The sequence below is a fragment of the Sarcophilus harrisii genome, chromosome 5, assembly GCF_902635505.1.
Source record: "Sarcophilus harrisii chromosome 5, mSarHar1.11, whole genome shotgun sequence".
In the NCBI taxonomy this organism is placed as follows: Eukaryota; Metazoa; Chordata; class Mammalia; order Dasyuromorphia; family Dasyuridae; genus Sarcophilus; species Sarcophilus harrisii.
In genome coordinates, this window is record NC_045430.1 from 131005935 (window position 1) to 131029314 (window position 23380).

The following is a 23380-nucleotide window of genomic DNA, read 5'->3' on the forward strand; positions in this document are numbered from 1 at the left end:
TGAGCTTGGTAATAAATTTTGTTACTTTTTTACTAAATTAATCCGCTATGCAACACAATGTACCATTATGGCAGTGATGTCAAACTTGAAAATAAATAGATCCTTGTGATGGCATGTTGATGAATAATACATTTATATACATATTGTAAATCACAAATTAAGAATATCTATGTTGTTTTATATTTTTAAATTTATTTTGTTAAACATTCCCCAGTTATACTTCAATCTGGTTTGATGGCATTTGGGACTTTGTGGTGGATTTGAGTTCATCATCTCTGCTTATGATATCAAAGAGTAGCAAACTAATGTTTACTCACTACCCATTTAAAAGCTTATCCCAGTTATTAGAGATGTAATGACAAAAACAAAACATTTCAGGCCCTCAAGGAAATTTATTGATAAGAAATAGTATGTGCACATACAGAAAACTAAATGCAAACTATTTGGAGTTTTTTAAAATTATTTTTTAATAAGAGAAGTTTTTTTCCCAATAATAATTTTAGCAAGATAATTTTTAGCATTCATTTTTACAAGATATTGAGTTCCAAATTTTTCTCTCTCCTTCGTTCCCCTCCCCTGTTATCAAAATTGTAAGCAATTTGATATAGGTTATACGTGTGCTATCATGTAAAATGTATGTCCACCTTAGTCAAAGTTGTGAAAGAATAAACAGAAAGAAAAAAACATAAGAATAAAGTGGAAAAAATCCTTCAATCTGCATTCAGAATCCATCAGTTCTTTATCTGGATGTGGACAACATATTCTTTTGTGAGTCCTTTATACTTGTTTCGGATCATTATCTTTTCCTGGTTCTCCTTATTTGACTTTGTATCAGTTCATATAAGTCTTTCCAGGTTTTTCTGATATTTGCTTGCTCATCATTTTTTATTGCACAATGGTATTGCATTGCATTTATATACCACAGCTTTTTGAGCCATTCTCCAATTGATGGGCAGCTCCTTGATTTGAAATTCTTTGCCACCATAAAAAGAGATGCTATAAACATGTTTGTATATATAAATCCTTTTCCCTTTTTGATGTTTTTGGAATGCAGATTTAGTGGTGGTATTGCTGGGTCAAAAGACATGCAGAGTTTGTGTACCCTTTGAGCATAGTTCCAAATTGCTCTCCATAATGGTTAGATCAGTTTACAACTCTCCACTAACAATGCATTAGTGTCCCAATTTTCCCACATTCTCTTTAACATTTATTATTTTCATTTTTTGTCATATTAGCCAATATGATAGGTGTGAGATGGTAGTTTAGAGTTATTTTAATTTACATTTCTCTGATCAAAAGTAATTGAGCACTACTTTATATGCCTATAGATAGATTTGATTTCTTCATCTGAACACTGTATGTTTATATGCTTTGACCATTTATCAACCAGGAAATAGCTTGGATTCCTAAAAAAAAAAATTGACTCAATTCTCTATATATTTGAGAAATGAAGTTTTTATCAGAGATATTTGACCATTGCCTTTCTGCCCAGTGCAATGCTGAAGTACATGAAGGTTTTCAGAGCTGGTGTATGTCATTCCCCTGGCTATGCTGAGGCATATAAGAAATTCTGGTCTTGGTCTGGAGTTTTTTTTCAGTTATATCTGACTTTTTTGTGACCCTGTATGGAATTTTCTTGGTAAAGATACTGGTATGGTTTGCCATTTTCTTTTTTAGATAATTTTACAGATAAGGAAACAGACCATTAGGATTAAGTGACCCACCCAGGGTAGCATGGTATTAAGTTTCTAAGGACAGATTTGAACTCAGGAAGATGAGTCAGTAATCATCTGCTTCTATATAAACTATAATATAAAGTAGGAAGTAGATACTTCGTGATTTTTGTAATAGTAAATGGATAGACTTGTAGAAAGTAGCACTTGAACTGAGTTTTGAGAGAAGCTAGGTGATAGAGCATTGTCCTGGAAATCAGGAAGACTTATCATTCTGAATTCAAATCTGGCTTCAGACATTTATTAGCTGCATGAGCTTGGGCAAATCACTTTACCCTATTTGCCTCAGTTTCCTCATATGTCAAATTAGCTGGAGAAGGAAATTGCAAATCTTTGCAGTTTCTTTACCAAGAATACTGTACATGGAGTCTCAGAGAGTCAATGATTCAACAACAGCAACAACAAAGGGAATTTGAGAGGGCGAGAGAGAACATTCTTGGTGGAAGCACAGTTTGTTCAAGACGGGGAGAGAATGTGATATAATGGAAGCAGCAATTAGGCTGGAATGTAGAGTGTGAAGTAGAATGATGTTCAGTAAGTCTGGAGAAAGAGGTTGAAGTTAGATTGTAAGTAAGGATAAGGATGATCACTAGTATTTGTAGAGTACTTTTAAGACTTGCAAAGAATTATATTTGTTGTATCATTTGGTCCCAGGAGGGGAAATACTATCATTACCCTCATTGGGAAGATGAAAAAACTTAGGCAGATAGGCTAGACAGCTTGGCCACCATCACAGTGCTAAAAAATATTTTAAATGCAAGAGGGAATCCCTGGAACTTCAGTAGCAGAAGAATGACCTGGAAATGGAATTCTCCATAGGATAAATCCATCCAGATGTCTGGGATGTGAAAAAAGTTATCTTTGTTGGTTAGTCATTTTCAGTCATATCTGACTCTTAAGGACTTCTTTTGAGGTCTTCTTGATGATACTGGAGTGGTCTGCCATTCTATTCTCCAGTGTGGAAGAATTAGAATTCTTCCCTTCCAGAAGAAAAGAACTTGCTCCTTTTCTTTAGCTCTTCTACCAATTTTCTTCTTCCTATTTAAGTACTAATGGAATTAAAGATTCATAGGATACAGAATTAGAAAGGATTCTGGGAATTATCTAGACCAGAGGTTCTTAAACTTTTTGGTCTCTCTGGCACTGTGGTGAAGAAGGTTATTAATCATTTTTCAGAATAATATTGTTCATATATAACATAAAATACTATACAGAACTGAATTGAAATACAGTCAGCTACACATTTATTGAACACCTATTAGGGACTGAGCTAGTTTGATTTTTTAAAAAGTGAATTGATTCCAGGTTAATAACTTCTGAAGTAGGTCAACTCTTCCATTCCACAGATTTTGAAATGGAGACCTTGAGAAACCAAGTAATTAAGTCACTCAAGATAACACAGGTCATAAACAGGATTTGAACCCTGTTCCTCCTGACTTGGAATTCTGAATGAAATAACAATAGTTTTAGATCTTTATAAATCTTGACTTAAAGAGACAAATGGTTTATTCTAGAAAATATAGCTAAACAAAGTTTGATGATTGCCAACTGAGTTTGAGTATATTTAGAGATTGACCGAGGTTTTCCTTACAGGGAAAGAAAAATCTAGTCTTTAAATTTTTTTATGCTTTTTTTTAGGTGCAAAAAACGTTTTAATTATTTTAAATTATTTTATTTGACCTTTCTCATATTTTGTCATGAAGATTTCACTTAGGTGTAAATTCTGTATTGCTATTTTAATGGTTTCCTTCAGAATTCAAATAAATTCTGTCACAACTTGAAAATTACAGTTCTTAGAACATTGAGATTTCTATTAGATGTTATTTCATTCATCTTTTTTCTCTAATATTATACTTTCTCCAAACATAATGAAATTAAAAATCAACTCTACTTCCCTATCTCCTACCAACTTGCTTATTTAATACACTGGGTGGTGGGAGGAAGAAATTTTTGACAAATTTGTTGTTTGCAAGTAAGCCACTAAAGTGTGATGACAGGATTATTTAAAGTATTGTAGGAATCCAGGCAATTTAGTATATGATTTAATTTATCTCTGGTTGGACCTAAAGAACTTATTTGCTTTAGGAGGGAACTCTTATAGTTCTTTATGCATAAGATTGAATAGAAATGAAGAATATAGTAAGAAAAATGATGTAATTTGCCATTTTACTTAGCATTAACTACAACTTTATTAAATTATTGCGTGTTTTTTTATTCAGAATATGAGAAAGGTGGAAAACATTTGCAAGGGTTCAAAGGGGAATCCCAAAGATAATACATATAGTTATATCTGGAAAGTGAGGAGATTGGACTCATTGGCTTTTTAAAATATTTTCCATGTGATTCCATTATTCTGAAATTGAACTTAGTGCAACCTACTTTGGTGTAATCTATTTCTGAGTTTATTTTTACCAGTTTAAAGAACATGAGTGTTCTGGAACTGTAGGGTTTTCTTCAAAACATTCCTATGACCCTATATTAACAATGGCAATTTATGCCAATAAGCTTTTTTTTTTTTTAAATTAAGATTGAGTAGCTACTACAAAAGATAAGATTTTAAAAGAAGGTATGGAAGGTGTGATTCAAGAGATTCTCCTCACTTGTTTGAGCTAATTTTTAATTGTCGCTCTGTCATTGGTACTCGTTTTCAAATACAGGATGGGTGGTAAGGTGACTTGGAGAGAGCAGATAGGTCATGGGACTGAAAAAATACCACTTTGGACATTTCTTAGCTATGTGACTCTAATCGAATCTTTCATTCACTCCGGTTCTCCAATTTTTTACCAGTAAAAAGAAAGGGTTGGAAAGGATAGCCTGTAAGTCTCTTCTTCATCTGTGATTCCATGATCTGTTGCTTCTTCTGGCTGGGAGAGCAATGCCAGATTCTCTTGGCAATGACATTTGACCTTCTGAGCTTTGGTCAAATTTCAGTTTGAGCAGTTTCTCTTTTAGGTAAGTCTTCCCTATTAAAAGCCTCATTGCTCAGGGGCCAGAATGATTTTTTTTTTTTTAAGTGTGCCCAATTCCACTCAATAAACTCCAGTGATCTCCTATTATTTCTTTGATATAAAGTACTCCAGCATGAAAAATCTTTATAATCTGGTCCATTTCCACCTTTCTGTTTATTCCTCATACCCATGTAATATACATGTATATTTATATCACTCATCTTCATTAAAAGTTTAGTGTAAACATTTAAGACAGGCTGATCCAAATACCAAATTTATGCCTTTATACTTATTGGCACATATTTCTATCATGTCTCTCCTCTTTATTCTTCCTTTTAGTTTCCCTGGTTTCCTTCAAGTCTTAAAATTCCGTCTCCTACAACAGTTCTTTCCCAGAAAGGGGTGTTGCTGGTGCCTTTCTGTCTGAGAATACATTCTATTAAATCTGAGTTTTTCTTGCATAAACTTAGGTTCAATTATTTTTTCACTTAAATGTGAAATATTTTCACTAAAATATGAGCTCCTTAAGGGCAGGAATTGTTTTACCCCTTCTTTGTATCTCTAGTAGTTTGCATAATACTTGGTCTATAGCAAGGGCTTAAATGATGCTTGACTAAATTTAAAAGAAGTGTTCTACGTGTGCCAATCAATTAACCACTACTAGTATTTGAAGTTACATATATTTACAATGTCATTACTTTCTCATATTTCTCAGAGAATTGACTGTATTTATGTTTTCTGTGGTTGGATTCCTGACACAGCGAAAAGGTTTATTGTTACTTTCCAGCTGACTGAAGGAGCCCCAGAAATTTTGAGAGGATCCAATGTTCTTCTTTATTTTCTGTTTTAAATTTTTTTCTGGATTTTTAAAAATGCTTTTCAAAAGTGATTCAGTATTAAAGCAAATGTTCAGCAGAAGTGGACAAGAAATCGTAGTATAGGAGATTCAAATGTATTGTTTCAAAGACAAAAACATTCAAATAATATGTTTTTCTCTGTTGATGTATTTGTTTGTATACATTTCTTTCCATAAAACACTGGGGAGGATGGGATGAAGTGCTTAATTTAGAATGAAAAATAACTGAAACTAAAACTAAAACCAGACATTAGGATTTAAAGAATCATTGTAAAACACAAGTATGTTTTCTGTGTTTCTCATGTTTCTAAATTTCTTTTCTCTCTTTTGTTTTTCTTGACAGTGGTGCATTTTCTGAAGTGGTTTTAGCCCAAGAGAAAGCAACTGAAAAACTCTTTGCAGTAAAATGTATCCCTAAGAAGGCACTAAAAGGCAAGGAAAGCAGCATAGAGAATGAAATTGCTGTTCTGAGAAAGTAAGTACTGTAGAATTCCATTTCTTTGATCTCTTTGGATTGCTGGACTTACATGGTTGATCTCGGAGACGGAGAATACCTGTGTTAAGGATGTGGTTTGGGTTTGGCATCAAAAAAGTTGACATTGGTGTAGGTACCAAATTTTGGGATCCAATCTTGTGAAGAATTCACACTGGCCATCCTCTTTGGCAAAAGGTGGATTTAGTTAGTAGAAGTTACAAAGAAAATGAAGACATTCAATAGACACCAAGAGTGATAATTATGAAATAGAGTTGAGAGAGTATATAGTTAGCAAGGGAAAGGGGTTTTTAACAATTAATTTCTGATTGAAAATTAAAATTAACCAGGAGAAAGAAAACATTCTGTGCAGCTGGAGTATATGCCCTTAGCTGGAAGGTTAAATCCTAAAAGAGCTATTTAGCACCTTAAAAGAGTTAGTTATAAGGAGAAAAGAATAGAAGCATGGTGGGGGATGAGAGGAGAGATACCAAGTGGCATAGGGAAGGAGGGAGAGGAAAGACATCACAAAACAGAGTACTCTGGGTGGGCTATAACCTAAAAGAGATTCAACAAAGATGGCATCAGCTATCGACAGATTTATAGGAGAAATTCAACCTTAGGTGTTTGACATAACTCAGATTTCTGAACAGACATAGCAAGGTGGGGCCACCCCTGACTTCTACAGAGGGTGAGACTATCAGGTCAAATTGATCTTTATCTGTGACCTTCCGTTCCTGCCCCAGGGAGTAATTCCATTAATGTTCCCGTCCCTCTCTGCCAACTGCACCCAGTTACTGAGAACCTCATCATTAAGGGTTAGGACAATCTATGGATGTCACTTAAACTAAATAGAAGCAGGAATGGAAGCAAGATGTTCATGTCCCCAAATAGATGGACTTCTTAATATAGGTCCAAAGACCTTGGGATTATCTGAATAGATCTGAGAGTGGATATCCAAGAAAAATTTCATCTTTATTTCTATTAATTTTTGGTTTCCTTTATAATCCTATATATTTTATGGATTTGAAAATATTATTCTAGGAAGGGCTCCATAGCCTTCAGCAGATTGCCAAAAGGATCCTTGTTACAAAAAGGTTAAGAAGCCCTATCTCAAACTTCCCTTTAGCCAGCTGTCTAATACAACACAATAAGCTTATTCCTTTGCTTGACACTTTCCCCTTTCCTACCCTCTTTCTAGTGCCCCTTTCTCCACTCCCTTAAAGCAGGTTTTGACAGGGGTTAGAAAAACAAATTACTATATGGCAATAATACTCTCCAAATTGTGAAAACCAATGAAAGTTACTGGGTTTCCAGGAAAACAGTAAACACAGTGACTTCATATAAATGGAAAAAAAATCATTTCACCCTTCCCAAAACTGAAGGCTATTTATTTTAATACTGTTATAATGACCAAAGCATGGCCCTGAAGAAGAGAGGAGAAAATGTACTTCTTCATTGAGATAAGAGATTGTGGTGTGGAACATTCTAAATAGGATCAGATTTGATCGTTATATTGATTAGGTTTCATGAACTTTTTTCTTTGTTATTTTTTAGTTGTTTTTTTTCCCCTGAGGCAATTGGGGTTAAGTGACTTGCCCAGGGTCACACAGCCAGGCAGTGTTAAGTGTCTGAGGCCAGATTTGAACTGAATTTCTTCTGACTTCAGAGCTGGTGCTCTATTCACTGCGCCACCTAGCTGTCCCACTTTTTCTCTGTTATTAAAGGTGGCCCTCTGAATAAAGGGGAGAGCAGGAGGGATATAGTCAAAAATGAATATGATATGAAAACAAAAAATTACTAAAAATTAAATAACAGCAAATAAAGTTGCTAGATTTGGAGGTCTGCTCTTAGAGAAAATCAGTCAACTCCTAAAAAGCAAATTTAGAATAAATGTTCTAGCTTCCCAAAACACATTGAGACCTCCCTACATTTATTATAGATGAGCATGTTTTTTCTTCTTGGTTTTTCAAGACTAAAATCAGCCTTTGAATCACACTCAGTTGCCATAAGTATGAAACTGCACAGTATGTTAATCATGACGGTATATAGCATGTTCTGACCTTTATTGACTCAAAGAATAAACATTTAGTATCAGTTCCAAATTAGAGAACAAATTGCTCATAGGGTTTTTTGTTTATTTGTTTGGTTTCTAGGGTGTCTGAGTTCTCTACCAAAGACCTATGGAAGACTAAATTAAATAACTGTTTAGAAGATATTTGGTCAAACAAATCATTTTAAGTATATTATAATGAAATTAGAAGATGATACTTTAATGAAAAATTTGAGGATATCAACATATATTTAAATGATTCATTTCCCAGTGGCAGGAACTGAAAAAGCAAGTAGTGATATATTGGCCCTCAGGTATATATTTGGACATGGCTACTGCTCTTCATGAAGATAAGAAAGAGGCTGCTTCTGAATATTTTTGTACCATCTTAGAGTGTTTAGAGGGACAATATTGCCACAAGTACCTGCCCTGAATTCAGAGCCTGGTTGGCTCTCTCTTAAATCAAGCATATCACTTAAATTTTTGCTTAAGTCAGTAACTGGTTTGGGGAATAAATGAAGTAAATAAGTTTCCATTTTTCTTGTACTTAATTTGCAGGCATTTGGTATCTACCCAGATGTGGACTTGAGAAGTCAGTATTGGTTTATGTCAAGGAAGTTAGTTTCCCTACCCTTGGTTTCATTAATAATAAAAAATGCTAGGAAAGAGGGGATGTTCTGAGATAGCAAGAGATAGCATTTTGACAGTGTTATGTTGTTGAGCAGTCAGAAGCCTAAGTCTTTTGTTAACCAATATGTTTTCTCTTATCATAGCAAACAGAAACACACAGAGAACAAGCCTAAACCAAAGTGAACTTCCCCAGAAGATTTAAACAAAATAATATAAAAGAGTTGTCATGATTCATTTATATCCTTCTACCCTTTTGTTTTCTGTCTCTCTGTATGTATGTATACGTACACATACACATATACACAAACATACACATTGTTCTTTGGATCTTTTTTCTTCATTGTATATCCTTTAATGTGGCTTAACTTTGAATTTTTCATTTTTTATCATTCCTTCAATTGTGATAATATTGTTACATGTATATGTGAAAATTTATATTTCCATTCCCAATTTTTTATCAAAAATTTTGTTTTGATCTTTTTTCTGTCACAATGTATTACTGCTGTAAATAGTTTTATATAGATAATATTGTGCCTATTCTCCCACAGAACTCATATTGATTTTTCTCATTTTTAATCATATTTGCTCAGAGTTGTTTTAATTTATATTTATCTAATATTAGCTATTTTGTTTATTTTTATAGTCAAAGATAGCTACTTTCCTCTTCTAGAAAAATTACCTTTTTATATCTTTTATTCAGGAAAATGGTTTTTAATTTTAGTGATTTATTAATTTCCCTTAGATTTCAAGTATTATACTTTTATCAGAGATGTTTAAAAAAAGATTTTTCACAATCCATTTTTCTTCTTATTCTAGTTGCAATACTTTCATTTCTGAAAAACCTTTTTATTTTATATAATTAAGATAATCTATTTTGCCTTTTATAATAGTCTGTGTCACAACATGCTAAGACTTCCTCCCCCTTCCCCTATCCACAGTTGGGAAAAATATAGTTTTCTATTTTTCTTTAAATTGTTCTGATGTGATTCTATATTTATATTGTTCATCCCTTTGCAACTTATTAAGTTATTATGCAGTGTTCCCAGCAGATCCTGATGAATAATAAATTCTTTCCCAAATAATTTATATACTTGGCTTATTAAATCATACTCTTCTACTATGTGTTTGCTCCTAAATTTTAATTGTCTAATCTGTCCTACTTTCCATTTTTTCCCCAATTGGTTTTAATTTTTTTTAAATACAATTCAGATAATTTTGATAATTACTGTTTAGAATATAATTTGAAATTTGGTAATGCCATACTTTCTTTTCTACTTTTCCTCTCCATTCTTCATCTTTATAATTTTGGTATTTTGTTGCTCCATAAGAATTTTTAATATTTTAATTTATTACACTTATTTTTTAATTCTAGAAATTAGTTTGTTGATATTTTGATTGTCATTGATAAAATTTGAAGATTTTGGGAATATCTTTACTATATTACACATCAAGTAAACATTCATTGTTGATTTTAGTTCTCAAGCTCTTTCTCTTATACATTGCCTAACAAATTGGGGATTGAATTTTTCTCAAAACTCCCTTTTTTCATTCCTTTAAACCTGCATTGCTTCTAAATTTACTTTCTAGGTGGATAATGCTTTCATACTTCTAGTGATTGTTGACTCTTTCCTTTTCCTTAATCCATACAATCAAGTGTAGTCTCATCACTTCTAAGACACTTATCTCTGTAAAAATTGTTCTCTTGTTGGATTTAAAAAGACTTTATCCATTGAGTTGGGAAGAAGGATACTAGAAGAGGCAGAGCGTGACAAGAATCATATAATTTTTATATCACCTATACACAGGAGTATAAATATTGATATACCACAGGTTAAATTGGTCCATATTGATTAAATTCTTTCTATAACAATAAGGATGTTACTATTAAGTAGATGTGATGAGATCCTGAAACATCAGATGGAATTAGCAGAGAAAGCCTGAAGTACTGATAAGATTATTTCCTGAGACAAGTAGGGAGCCAAACTGATGGATATTAAATGTTCATCCTTACAGTTTCTCCCCCCTATGGAGTTCTCCTTTAACCTACCTTTATATCCAAACATATATCAAACCCGGAGGTTAAGTTTTCATTGTTAATTTTTAAAATTTGCTTCCTTGCTAATTATCTGCTCTCCCAAATATATTTCATATTTGTCACATCTGGTGTCTAGTTTACCTCTTCATTTTGTCTGTAACCTCTTCTCACAAATAAGCTTACCTTTTGTCAAAGAGAAACCTATATTGTGAATTTGTCACATGATGGAATCCCTACATTGGTACCAAATTCCAGCATTTGTGGCGAATTGCTTTCTTCAATCTCATAAATGGATGGCTCATAGGTTCCCCTTAGAGGACCCCATTGTGTTCCTCCCAAAATACAAGAAACTTCATGTCATGGGACAATAAGCACAAAAATGAAAAAGATGGTTGTTAAATAAAAGAATGAAAACATATTTCTTAATTGTTTATCAGACACTATTGTATCAAGTCCTAACATAAAAGTATTAATATAAATGTGAAACTGCCTCTGCCTTTCAGGGGTTTATATTTTAATAGGAGGAAATGCAAGCATAGAGTAATGGTTGGTTCAGAAGGATGTGTTGGTCTGTGAAATCATGGGGATGATAAATGGAAAAATAGGAAAGGCCATTGATACTTCATTTCCAGAAGCCCTGGTAATGTTAATTTAATTATGGTGCTTAGAGCAAGAGGTGAAAAGCTAGATGGAGAACAGTGGAGTACTCCAGGGAATTCAGAGCCAGTGATTTACTTTTTCCCTATGATGGTCCTTAGAGCTCTGTTTAGCTGGATTAACTGCTGAGCCATCACCAGTCATTCTCACCTATGTTTTGTAACTGAACTCTGATGATTAGAGGAAAGAGTGACGCTGATGATTTTGCGCAGTCCTCCCTCACTTAAATCACTTGCAAGTCAAAATGCTGCCTTCCTGATATCATTGGTCCTCTGTAAGAATGAACAGCTTGGTCTAAGGTGGAGCCGGCGCTGGACAGAGAATGACCAGCATGAAGATGAGGGCCTATAGTGACAAGGAGTTCAGAGCTCTATGGTTTAGCTCATCTTGATCTTAATCTCTGGTGGTCTGATTTGGAAGGGGGAGAAATATCATTAGAAGAACAGAAAACTATTTAAATGAGACCTTTCTTACCATTAATTCCCTTATTGAGATAGAGACTGGAATTCTGACTTCATTGATACTGACTACATTGATTCTACACAAATAGATTATTTAATTCTCTGAAATTTATAGTGTGTATGAGGAAGTTGCCCAAGACACCAATTTGGTAAGTGACCTTCTTGGGGCCCCACCATCAATACGTGTCAAGCCAAGTCTTTAAGACTAAGACTAGTTTTCCATCCACTAGGTAGTACTGCTTCTCAATGCTTTTTTTTTTTTTTTTGAGGAAGGGAAGAGGCTTTTGAAATATATTTCTCTTTCTACCCGTTTCCTTTTTGTTTTCTTCATAATAAAAAAGTTGATTATTTTATGGATTTATTTTATATTTTGCTAATTTGCTAAAGCTATTATTTTAGTGATCCCCCTCTTAAATCACAAGTGTGTTCTGAGTAAACCATTGGATTACCCTTGTATCTAGTTATAAATGACTCTTCCTTGACAATGCTTATTTTTTAATTTCTGTTTTTCTTACGATGATAGGCAGTACATCTAGAATTATGTCAAATAATGAATAATAGGAGTCATCCTCATTTCACTTTAGTATAGTGCAGTGGAGAAAGAGTGATGGATTTGGGGTCAATGGACTTATAATCAGTCTCACCTCTGTCAATATCTTTGTGACCTTAAGTAACCAGGACCTCTAACTCCAAAGAAATGCTCTATTCTATTTTTAGCTAACTTCATTTTTTTGTGAGTCAAATTTAAGGTTCATCTCTTGGGGCATCCTGAGGATTTTCAATACTTCTGATACACAGAAGTTGTCTTGTATGAGTTATTTTTTAAAGCTATTTTTATTTTTAAAACACATGCATGGATAATTTTTCAACATTGACCCTTGCATAGCATTGTGTTTCATATTTTCTCTTCTTTTCTCCCATCCCTCCTCTAGATGGCAAGTGATCCATTATATGTTATACATGTTAAAATATATGTTAAATCCAATATGTGTAAACATATTTATTCAATTCTCTTACTGCACAAAAAAAAAATCAGATCAAAAAGGAAAGTAAATGAGTAAGAAAACAAAATGCAAGTGAACAACAATAAAAAGAATGAGAATGTGATGTTGTGATCCACATTCAGTTCCTACAGTCCTCTCTCTGGTTGTAGATGACTCTCTCCATCACAAGATCATTGGAACTAGTATCAGTCATCTCATTGTTGGAAAGAGTCATGTTCATCAGAATTGATCATCCTATAATATTGATGTTGTTGTTTACAATTATCTCTTGGTTCTGCTCATTTCACTTAGCATCAGTTCATGTAAGTCTCTTCAGGCCTCTCTAAAATCATCCTGCTGATCATTTCTTACAGAACAATAATATTCCATAACATTCATATACCATAACTTATTCAGCCATTCTCCAACTGATGGGCATCCACTCAGTTTCCAGTTTCTTGTCACTACAAAAAGGATTGCCACAAACATTTTTGCACATGTGGGTTCCTTTCCCTCCTTTAAGAGCTCTATGGGATATGGGCCTAATAGAAGTACTGTTGGATCAAAGAGTATGCACAGTTTGATAAATTTTTTTTAGCATAGCTCCAAATTGATCTCCAGAATGGCTATATCTATTCACAGTTCCATCAACAATGTATTAGTGTCCCAGTTTTCTCACATCCCCTCCAACATTCATCTTTTTCCTGTCATCTTAGTCAATCTGAGAGGTGTGTAGTAGTATCTTGTATGAGTTCTTGAAATATGGCATGTTTGCTTTTGATTTCTGAGAGAACAGAATTCTTATCTTGACTTGCTGAGCTGGGGTTCTCTACCTGCTTTTACTTTCAATATAAGGATCTCAATTCTTCCAATTGTATTGTTTCAAAATTTAGTTTCATTATTTGTACTGCCATTTCTTCAATTTTGTCTTCAATTTGGCATATTCTGCTGTAATGCTGGAGAAACTGAGGCAAGACAGAGATTAGGGTTTTTAATATTTTAATAGTGGAGTATTTGGGGTAGTGAAGTCAATTGGCTGATTGGGACTCTTGTCTCAAAGCATCCAGCACTCAACGAGTAATTCCAGAGTCTTTTATAGGGCTCCAATTATCAGGGAAACAAAGGCAAGGAGTGGGGCAGAACACTGGGTGAGAGGAAATTCCAGGAAGGAGCATAACTTTTTAATTCTGATAGGTTGGGAGTCAAGAAGGTGACAGAAATCTGGGGCAAAAAAATAGTGAGTATCATCCAGGCAGTTGAGATAAGCCATTTGGGGTTTTATGACTCTTTGGAATGTGAGAGTGGCCAGAGCTTCGAGGCCCCAATTCTTTCAGTCCCAATGAGGCAAGGAAGGGCAACAATTCCACTCAGGACATAATGATTCAGGGAAACTGAGGCAGAACAATTCAGGGAAACAGGTATTTCACTATTCCTTCAGTAATTAATTAATTTAGTAAGCTTTTCATTTATTTATTTAGCCCCATGTTCACCTTTTTATTTTTGTTCTGTTTCTTATTGCCTTACTGCAATGTTCTTTTCTTTCATAGAACTTTTTCTACTTTATTTTTACTCAATAATATTTCTTCATTGTAGTAGGATTTTTTCCCTTATTTTTAAAGTTTTTTTTTCTTTTCCCTGTAAAGGTTTCTTTTCCTTTCTCTTCTTTGCTATTCTTTTTATTTATTCTGTTATTTATTTATTTATTTTAAGGCTATTAAGGGGAACTGACTTTACTTATAACATTCATTTAGCCATCTTACCAGAACTCTTCTGTCTATCTTTAAAGGAATGAATAGCAAATACATGACTTCTGAAGGAAAAATAGGAAAAAAACATTTTCTGCATCAGTGTTCTTTTAGTCCTCTCCAAATTATTTCTATGTGAGTCAAGAGGCATTTAACACATAGAAAGGAAGGTGTTAAAGGAGCAAGAGCTACCTGGGGCAAGTGAGGCTAGTTTTTCCTTAAGAGGTATTGAAACTGTTCTCAGAACTTAATTAGTTCAAGAGCTAAATGCTTGAACCATTGAAATAACTTTCTAGAAACCTGAATACAAAAGCTACTCTATGATAAATCAGGAGCTCCTCTTTCCAACTGATTCCTTTATACCCCAGCTTCTTAAACTGTGGTTTCCTCACCCATATGGAATCTCATAACTGAATGTGGGGATTATGAAATTGTGACTTATTATCAATAAATATTTGACTTGATTTTTATACTTATTTTATATACGTATCTGGGGTTATATAAACATTTCTTGTGTGAAAAGGAGTCATGAATGGAAAGAGTTTAAGAACACCTATAGTTTATACTACCATAACAATTACAGAGTCAGGGAAGCTATGACCAGGTGAATTGATACTGTATCCTTGCTTCATATCCTTTCCATACTATTGCCAAGAAAATCTCTTTTTATTAATGGCTAGAATGTTTCCAAGTATTTCATTTTGTTCTAACATCAAACCTGAATCATCAGATTGATGTGAATCAGCCCAGTCTAGAGTTAAAAGAATATGAACTTGTATGTTTCTTTAGCACCAATGTGAAACCAAGTTATAAGTACTTTTTGGGTTTTTTTGTAACTAAATATCCTTTGGATTTAGTTTATTTAGGTCTTGGATAGATTTGACATACTCTGAATGCTGTTTTGTTTTTTTTTTAGCAAATAGTGTTATAGTGAAGTTACAGTCAATTTCTCATCCAATTATAGCTATTTGAATGGTTGCCCATCCTCCTACATTACTGAAATGTGAGAGATTTACTTGTTTCACTGTGAATAATGTACTCTACTTAGATGTTGCTAATGCAACCTTAGGATGTCTTTGTATGCTCTGAAAATAGTCCCCAAATGAATTTTTTATTGGTTAAGTAGATATTAGAGCACGGAAAGAAAAAATGGTGATAAGTATTGTGGCAGGCTGTTGCTATGCAGCAGATATCCAGGAGATTGGCTTTTGCATTCTATGAGCTCAGTCTATATGATTAGGTGTTCAGTATGCTGGTTGGTTCTCACAGTCCTGTGACCCAGGCACTGCATGTACTGTGAACTTCAGTGTGAGGTCCCTTGGGCTAGGTTTTGAAGCTTATAAGCCTGGTTACATTATTTACTTAGAATTAATTTGTCCAGCACTTTGCCTCTAAGGTACTATATAAAGCAATTTTCAGCAAGTTAAAAGGGAACTATGAAGCATAGGGGCAGGAGAGGAGATACATGGGTTCATAGAGCTGGAAAGATTCTTACAGAACACTTCAGAACTCATTATGCTGAGGGGGAGACTGAGGTCTTGAGGGGTTAAAAGGGAAAGCTCTATACTTATCAAGCTACCTCTCTTCATAATACAGTCTCAATTCTCTACTCTTCTGGGTTTGCTCTTTTAAAAATATAGTTGAAGTTCACAGTGAAATGATCTGAGTCTGCTTAGTGTTTTCCTGGTTTTGACTCTCAGAGTATGAAAATTTTCTTTGTTGTGTGTCAGCACCATTCACAGGTGTGCGCATATGCCCATAAAAGGAGACCCCAACTGTTAGTCCAGATCAATAAAATTGTCTTTTTTATTCAACTTTTTGAAATTTTGTTTTCTTTTCAAATCACTTTTATTTTCAACTATGTCCTTTCTCCTAGTTCTTCTCAGAGAATCATTCCAAGTAACAAGGAGCAAGGGAAAGATAATAAGTATTTATAAAGTGCCTGACATTGTGCTAAATACTTTTCCAAACCTCTCATTTGATCCTCACAAAAACCCTGAAAGGTTATGATCCTCATTCTACACATGGGAAAAGTGAAACAAAAAGAGTAACTTGCGCAGTATCACACAACTATTAAGTACCTAAAGTCAGATTTGAGCTAAAGTTTTCCTGACATCAGTTCCATTGCTTTTCCACTGCACCATCAGCCACTATTAACAAGGAAACAAAAGAGTTCAGCAAAATCATTTCACGCATCAGCTGAATCTTGACAATATATTTAATATTTTATACTTGTGGTTCCTCACCTCTGTCAAGTACAGAAGAAAACGGCACATTTTTCATCTTTTATTTGGGGCTAGGTTTGGTTATAATTAGTTATAATTACAGTGCTCACTTTCATTTGTTGCTGTTTGTTCATTTTATATTGTTGTCATCATTGTATGTATTATTTTCCTATTTCTATTTATCTAACTTTGCATCCATTCATATATGTCTTCTCATCTCTATATTTGTGGTGATCATTTCGCACAGTACAATAATTACCATTATGGCAGTCAGAGCACATAGGAGGCACTTGATATAATTTTTTGTTTGAATTTAAAAATTATCACAACTATAAACAATTCAATGTACAAAAATAAGAGAGTACATTGTATAAGAAACTGAATATTTATAAAAATATGCATGTACATATAAAATTTCAAACAACATAAAGAATTACATAATTGGAGAAATATTAATTAGATAAAAGGCTTGTGTTTGGACCGTGCCAAAATAACAAAAATGTATTACTATCAAAACTAATTTATAGATATATTGCCATACCAGATGGTTTGACCAACAAACCAACCAGTTTTTCATGTGAAAGCACACAAAAATTATAGCTTTTCTCATTCTGAAAATTAATCTTCAATTAATTGCATTAGTTTTGTTTTTAATTATTATGTCACACTATTGTTTCATAATGAGCTTTCTGTCCAAAAACAAAATAAATGTTGAATTAATCCTTCCTTTTCTCTGTCATCTTTACCAATCTACTCTGAGCAGCCTTCCTTTGATGTTGTTTTTATTTGCAAATATAGCTTTAAAAATTCTTTTTTGTTGTTCTTATGTTTCACTGTGTACTGTATTATACAGAGTTTGAACATTCCTGAGTATTTGAATGTTATTCTCTTTTTTCCCTAAAATTAACAATATGATCTTCTAAAAATTTACTTTATTTAAACTTAAATACAATATTTAAAAAGCCAAGTGCATAGCAGAACCTGAGAAGATTCAAAATATAAAGCAATAAATTACCATTTCATGAAAGCCTATATAAGAAATACCCCACATTGTATTCATTTTCTTTGTTTCCTTGCAGGTTTTCTTTTGTTCTCTGCAGAGCACTTTTTACTTTATTATTATTATTTGCTTTAGTTCTGGTGCTCTCCTTCCTTTCAAGGCTACAATTAAGCACAAATTTGACCATTACTCTTATATAGGATTATGCTATTCTTTTATATTCATCCTCAATTACTTGTCCCTCCTTACTTCTTAAGTCCATATTTTTAAAGTCTAAATTAGTTGATGACTTCCCTGTGCCACCACATCCATCTCTTTGATAAAGTCACCTGATCAAAATCAAACTGTATTTGAGTCATCAGAATTTATTGCTTGACAATATCCTTTATCTCCTCAGTTGACTTGAGGACTTGACTAATGTAAAATAGAACATTATGGGTTTTCACTTGCTCTTTTATATATTAATTATATTAGACTATGCCTATTATTCTTCTCTTTATTGATCATGAACTCTTAAGATGCCATAACCAGTGCTTTCTAAAGTTTCTAATGTTTTTAAATTCACCTAGTTTGTCCTGCACCACACTAGTACATGAAGAAAAGCTCAGGTTTAATGTTTGTGTATGGTGCTCTATTTGTTGCAGTACAGAGGACCAGTCAGATCCTTGTCCTTGTGGAACATAAAATCCATGACAGCCTGGATGTTTGTTTAAGTTATTTAACCATAACATTGTAATTATCTTTTCCTCTAAATTTTCCCAGTTTGGACAATAAGTTCCCAAGAATTATTCTGAGACCATCACCCAAAAAAGGATTTTGATTTAGGACCATTTATTTTTGACTCTAGTTTTGACGTTTGCTTGTTTTGATAGTGTTCTGATCTGGAATGTGTGTAGAACTGTTCCAAAGCTCTAGCGAGAAGAGAATCCTACTGAGTAATTTTGGTTTACTGTTTTCCTATCTTTAGAATACATGGCTGCTTTATATGAGAGGTAACAATAGCCTGGGTTTTGTTTGGAATCAAACTGGTTCAAAGCCTACCTTTTAGCACCTTTATTATTCTCATCTGTAAAACATGCCTGATATTACCTTAGGTAATTATATCACAGGGTTGTTTTGAGGTTCAAATGGGATAGGATCATAGGAAACAACCAACAAGGTAGAGGAGTAGAAATTTTCTTCTATCCTCATGACTTCTTAAAAATAAGTTACTTGTGAGAGGTAAAGAAATTATAGCTGTTTCCACAGGCTCACACCCTAAGAACTCTAGAAAAGGTTGAATAGCAGAGAAGACTAATCCTTAATAGACCCCACACACACAAACACACACACACACACACACACACACACACACACACACACATACTTTTGTCAGAGTAGCACAGTAGTACTTATACATACTTGGGCTATGAGATCTATTCAACAATTAGATTGTTGCTATTATAGTCTTTTCTGACATATCCCACTACCCCTACCCTCAGACCATCATCTTTCACAATGAGCAATAGAATTCACCTCTGCTCCTTATGCCAATCCCTCCCTAAGGAGGCTATAGAAAAATAGGAAACTTTTCCTAGGGCAGCACTTAGCCAGAGGACTAAGGAATAGAGGGAACTAGGGCAGAGCACCAATGTGTTTATAGGAATGGGTAGCACCAGGCCTGATGGAAAGGGGATGAGATACCGAGTAACTAGGTGGAGTTGACAAAAAGAGCCTTAAGTGCTTAAGATTATTCCCTGAAGCAAGCAGGGAAGGGTACTGATGGGGATCAGTTCAGTTTTGTCCACTTTCTGTGGAGGTCGTGGAAAAACCCACTTTGCTCTATTGGGTCAGAAATCCAAGTCAAATCCCTGAAGTTAAATTCCCCCTATAAATCTGTCTGTGGCCCATGCCATATTTTTTTAAAATTTTTTTGCTGAGGCAATTGGGGTTAAGTGACTTGCCCAAGGTCATACAGTTAGGACGTGTTGAGTGTCTGAGGCCAGATTTGAACTCAGGTCATCCTAATTTCAGGGGTGGTGCTCTATCCATTGCATCACCTAGCAGCCTGGCCCATGCCGTCTTTGCAGAATCCCCTTTGGATGAGTCAGTCATGATGTTCTGCCTTGTGGGATCTTTCCTCTCTTCTTTATGCTTTATATTGTCTTTCATCTTACCCCCACCCCCCCCCCCCTTGCCTCATGGTATCTTTCTCCTTCTTATAGCTAACTTTTTGGGGGCACTAAATTCATCTACAGATTTAGCCTGTCAGTTAAGGGCATAGTTCCATCTCATGGAATTATTTCCTTTTGCCTGGTTAATTGTGAGTTCCACTAGGGAACTTGTCCTTTTTATTATTGTTAAAACTCCTTTGCTTGCTAACTGTATGTTCTCCCAATTCTCTTTCATATTTACCACTCCTGGGGCTTATTTGACCTATTCATTTTGTTTGTAACCTCTTCTTCTAAATAAACTCACCTTTTGCCAAAAACAATAGCCATTGTGAATTCTTCATGTAACCGAACCCCAACATTTGGTGCCTATATCATCTCATCTTTTTATGCTGTACCTCAAACACATCATTTAGTGGGAACCCAGAAAGTCTCAAACACAAAAGAGGTACTGACTGAAGCTAGCTCTGTTTGTCCAGAAGTCACTTGGAGTAGACTGAGGGATAAAAGGTGAATTTCTCAGCACGGGAGGAAATTGAGACAATGTTATGGTCTGCTCCTCCACTGAAAAGGAAAAATTCAGAAAGTCAGCAATATCAGAGGCAATAGAAAGAATAACAGACTGAAATTATCCAAGATCTCTTGAAGAAAACTCAATTAAAAACCTTTAACACAAGTAGATTTTTTTTGTCCTTCATTCTTGAAGAGCACATGGCATCAGGGAGATGATGTCATGACATGCAAGTGAGTTGGATTTAAGAGAGTGAGGGCTGTGCAAAGGCGCCAACCTTACTCTTTCATCTGGAGCTATCTGGGTCCAGGGGTAAGATACAAATCAGGACTGAAGTTGACCCTGGATGCACTGGGAAACCTTGACTTAGGCAACACTCAATCAGTGATTAAAGGTAGGTAAGATTTGAAGCAAAGAATAGCCTCTTTAATGTAGTTAAAAAAATTCCAATTGAGAGAGGAAGATCCTTATGGTGTCTGACCAAAGCAGTAATATAGAAAAAATTGAGGTTTTGTCAATCAAAAATGTTACATTCTTTTGGGCAAAGCACCCTCAAATAAGGGTTTGATATCCTAAGTGTACAGAAGGGAGAGGAAGAAAAGAAGAAAGGGAAGAGAAGAGGGAGAGAGAAAAAAAAAAAGAAATCATAAACGGATAAACCATCAGGGAAGATGCTAATAATAAGTGGGGAGATAGCCTCTAGAATATCTAAATGATTCCAAACATCTCTGAATAAATATCACATGACTAAGGACTTTGGTTTCAAAGTTCAGCTAAGGAGAAGTAGAGGATCCTGTGAAGAATCCCAGAAGCACATGGGACCACAGCAGGATGATCCCAAATAGTTCAAGACAAATCAAATCATACAAGGAGAATTTGTGGCCTGCACGTGAGGAGTAATAGACAAAAGAGGAAAAAAAAACTTGAATCCATGGTGTTAACTCTTAGCAAAGAAACAAAAGAGAGACTGGTTGGGAATGCTAATGTACAGAAGCATAATACAATCTGAAAGGAGAGAAGAGGAAAGCAATAATGTTAAAAGAAAATGTGATTTTTTATGTAAGACTTTCCTGAGTTCATATCTGGCCTCACACACTTATTAATTAACCATGTGACCCTGAGCAAATCACTTAACCCTGTTTGCCTAAGTTCCTTCATCTATAAAATGAGATGGAGAAGTAAATGACAAACCATTCTAGTATTTTTGCCAACAAAACTTCAAATGGAATCACAAATAGTTGAATGTGACTGAAACAACTGAACAACAAGAATAAATATATTGCTCTTCAAGATGGAATGGGGAGCTGAGAAACAGTAAGCATTAATCAGGTTACTAGTTACCAAACACTATGCAAAGCATAGAACAAGTTATAGCTTAGATCTCCCACAAAAAGACAGTAAATTTAAAAAAATGAACATTTTAATGAAAGAAATAATACAAGTAATATATCAAGTTGCAAAGGGACCATAGAGGATATCTAGCCAGATCTTCCATTTTACAGGTTACAAAACTGAGATCCAGAGAAATTAAGTGACTTTTCCAAAGTCATACAGGTAGTAAGTAGCAGATCTAGGATTTGAACTCGGGTTTTATAACTCTTTAAGGGTTCTTTCCATGGAATTACACTATATGTAAAGTTTTTAACCAGTCTTAAAGTGCCATCCAAATACCAGTTATCATTATTATTGTATCCTTATTTTGACTTATTACCTAGATTAGTAACACTCAAAATTTTAATGACTTTGCAATATTGGGTTGTTATTGTTATGATTCCCAACCTTATTTTATAGTGTATATTGGGCATTGGGTCAAGGATTAATGGTAGTAAGTATCAGGTAAATAAATATATCAGCATTACATGTTTCCTTCTCCTAGGAAACTACTAGATACTTCCTGTTCAGATTTCATAGAACAGACTGAAAATGATTCATTCAGTTAATGCCCCATTTGTATTTACTCTTTCTGTAAACCAGGGTGATTTATAGATGAGGAAGTACTTAGTCTGAGTTTCAATTTGTCTCAGAGTTCTTTCTTCTCTCTAGCTAGTTCCATGATTGGAGATTAGAGGGTTCCAGAGAACTTCCCATTATATGCCCTTCAAAACCCATCCCTTTTCTACCCATGTAGTCTTAGATGTTATTCTCTGCCTTGCACTTTCTGGTTCAGAGAGACTGATCTATTTGCTGTTCTTCACCCAAGACCCTTCATTTTCCTTCTCTGTGTATGTGTTTCTACTGACTTTTCCCTTTATTGGGAATGCTTTCCTACTCTAACTTGACTTCTTAACAATACTAGCTTCTTTCCAAATTCAGCTCAATCCTACCTTCTGCAGTGGGCATTTTCTTATCCCTCTTGTGTTTTGTACTGAAAATATTTTGTGACTATTGATAGAATTGAATATAAGATTCTGCTTCTTCCTCTACTACAGAGGTACCTTGGGGCAAGCATGATACCCTCAGTATAGAGAAATAAGTTGTGAAGTAGCTCCTCAATTTTTTGTTTTTCTTTGAATCTTCAGAACTCACATAATGCCTGGAACCTAGTATGTGTTTAATAAATAGTGCTTGTTGACTTGAGGGAGAGTATCTTAAGTGATAGAGCTATTTCACAATGCTTTGGATTGCCTTATAGACTAGTGAGATAACTAGAGGTATAGTAAATAGAGTGTAGATCTGGAGTCAGAAAGACTCTTCTTGAGTTTAAATCTAGCCTCAAATATTTCCTAATTGTGTGACCCTGGGCAAGTCACTTAAACCTATTCACTTCAGTTTCCTCATCTATAAAAAGAGCTGGAGAGAGAAATGGCAAACCACTCCAGTATCTCTGCCAAGAAAACCCTAAATTGAGTCACAAAGAATTTGACGTGACTGAAATGACAGAACAATGTAAAGTGATGAGCTCCCTATCATTGGAAGTGTTC

General features: G+C 34.5%; 1 protein-coding gene across 1 annotated transcript in view; it reads left to right on the forward strand.

The window, feature by feature from the left end:
• Positions 1 to 23380, forward strand: part of CAMK1D (calcium/calmodulin dependent protein kinase ID) — a 457058-nt gene that overhangs the window by 157807 nt on the left and 275871 nt on the right. The window contains exon 2 of the mRNA XM_003771427.4: positions 5881 to 6012. Coding sequence (XP_003771475.1) covers positions 5881 to 6012 — 132 coding nt within the window. The remainder of the gene's footprint in view (positions 1 to 5880; positions 6013 to 23380) is intronic.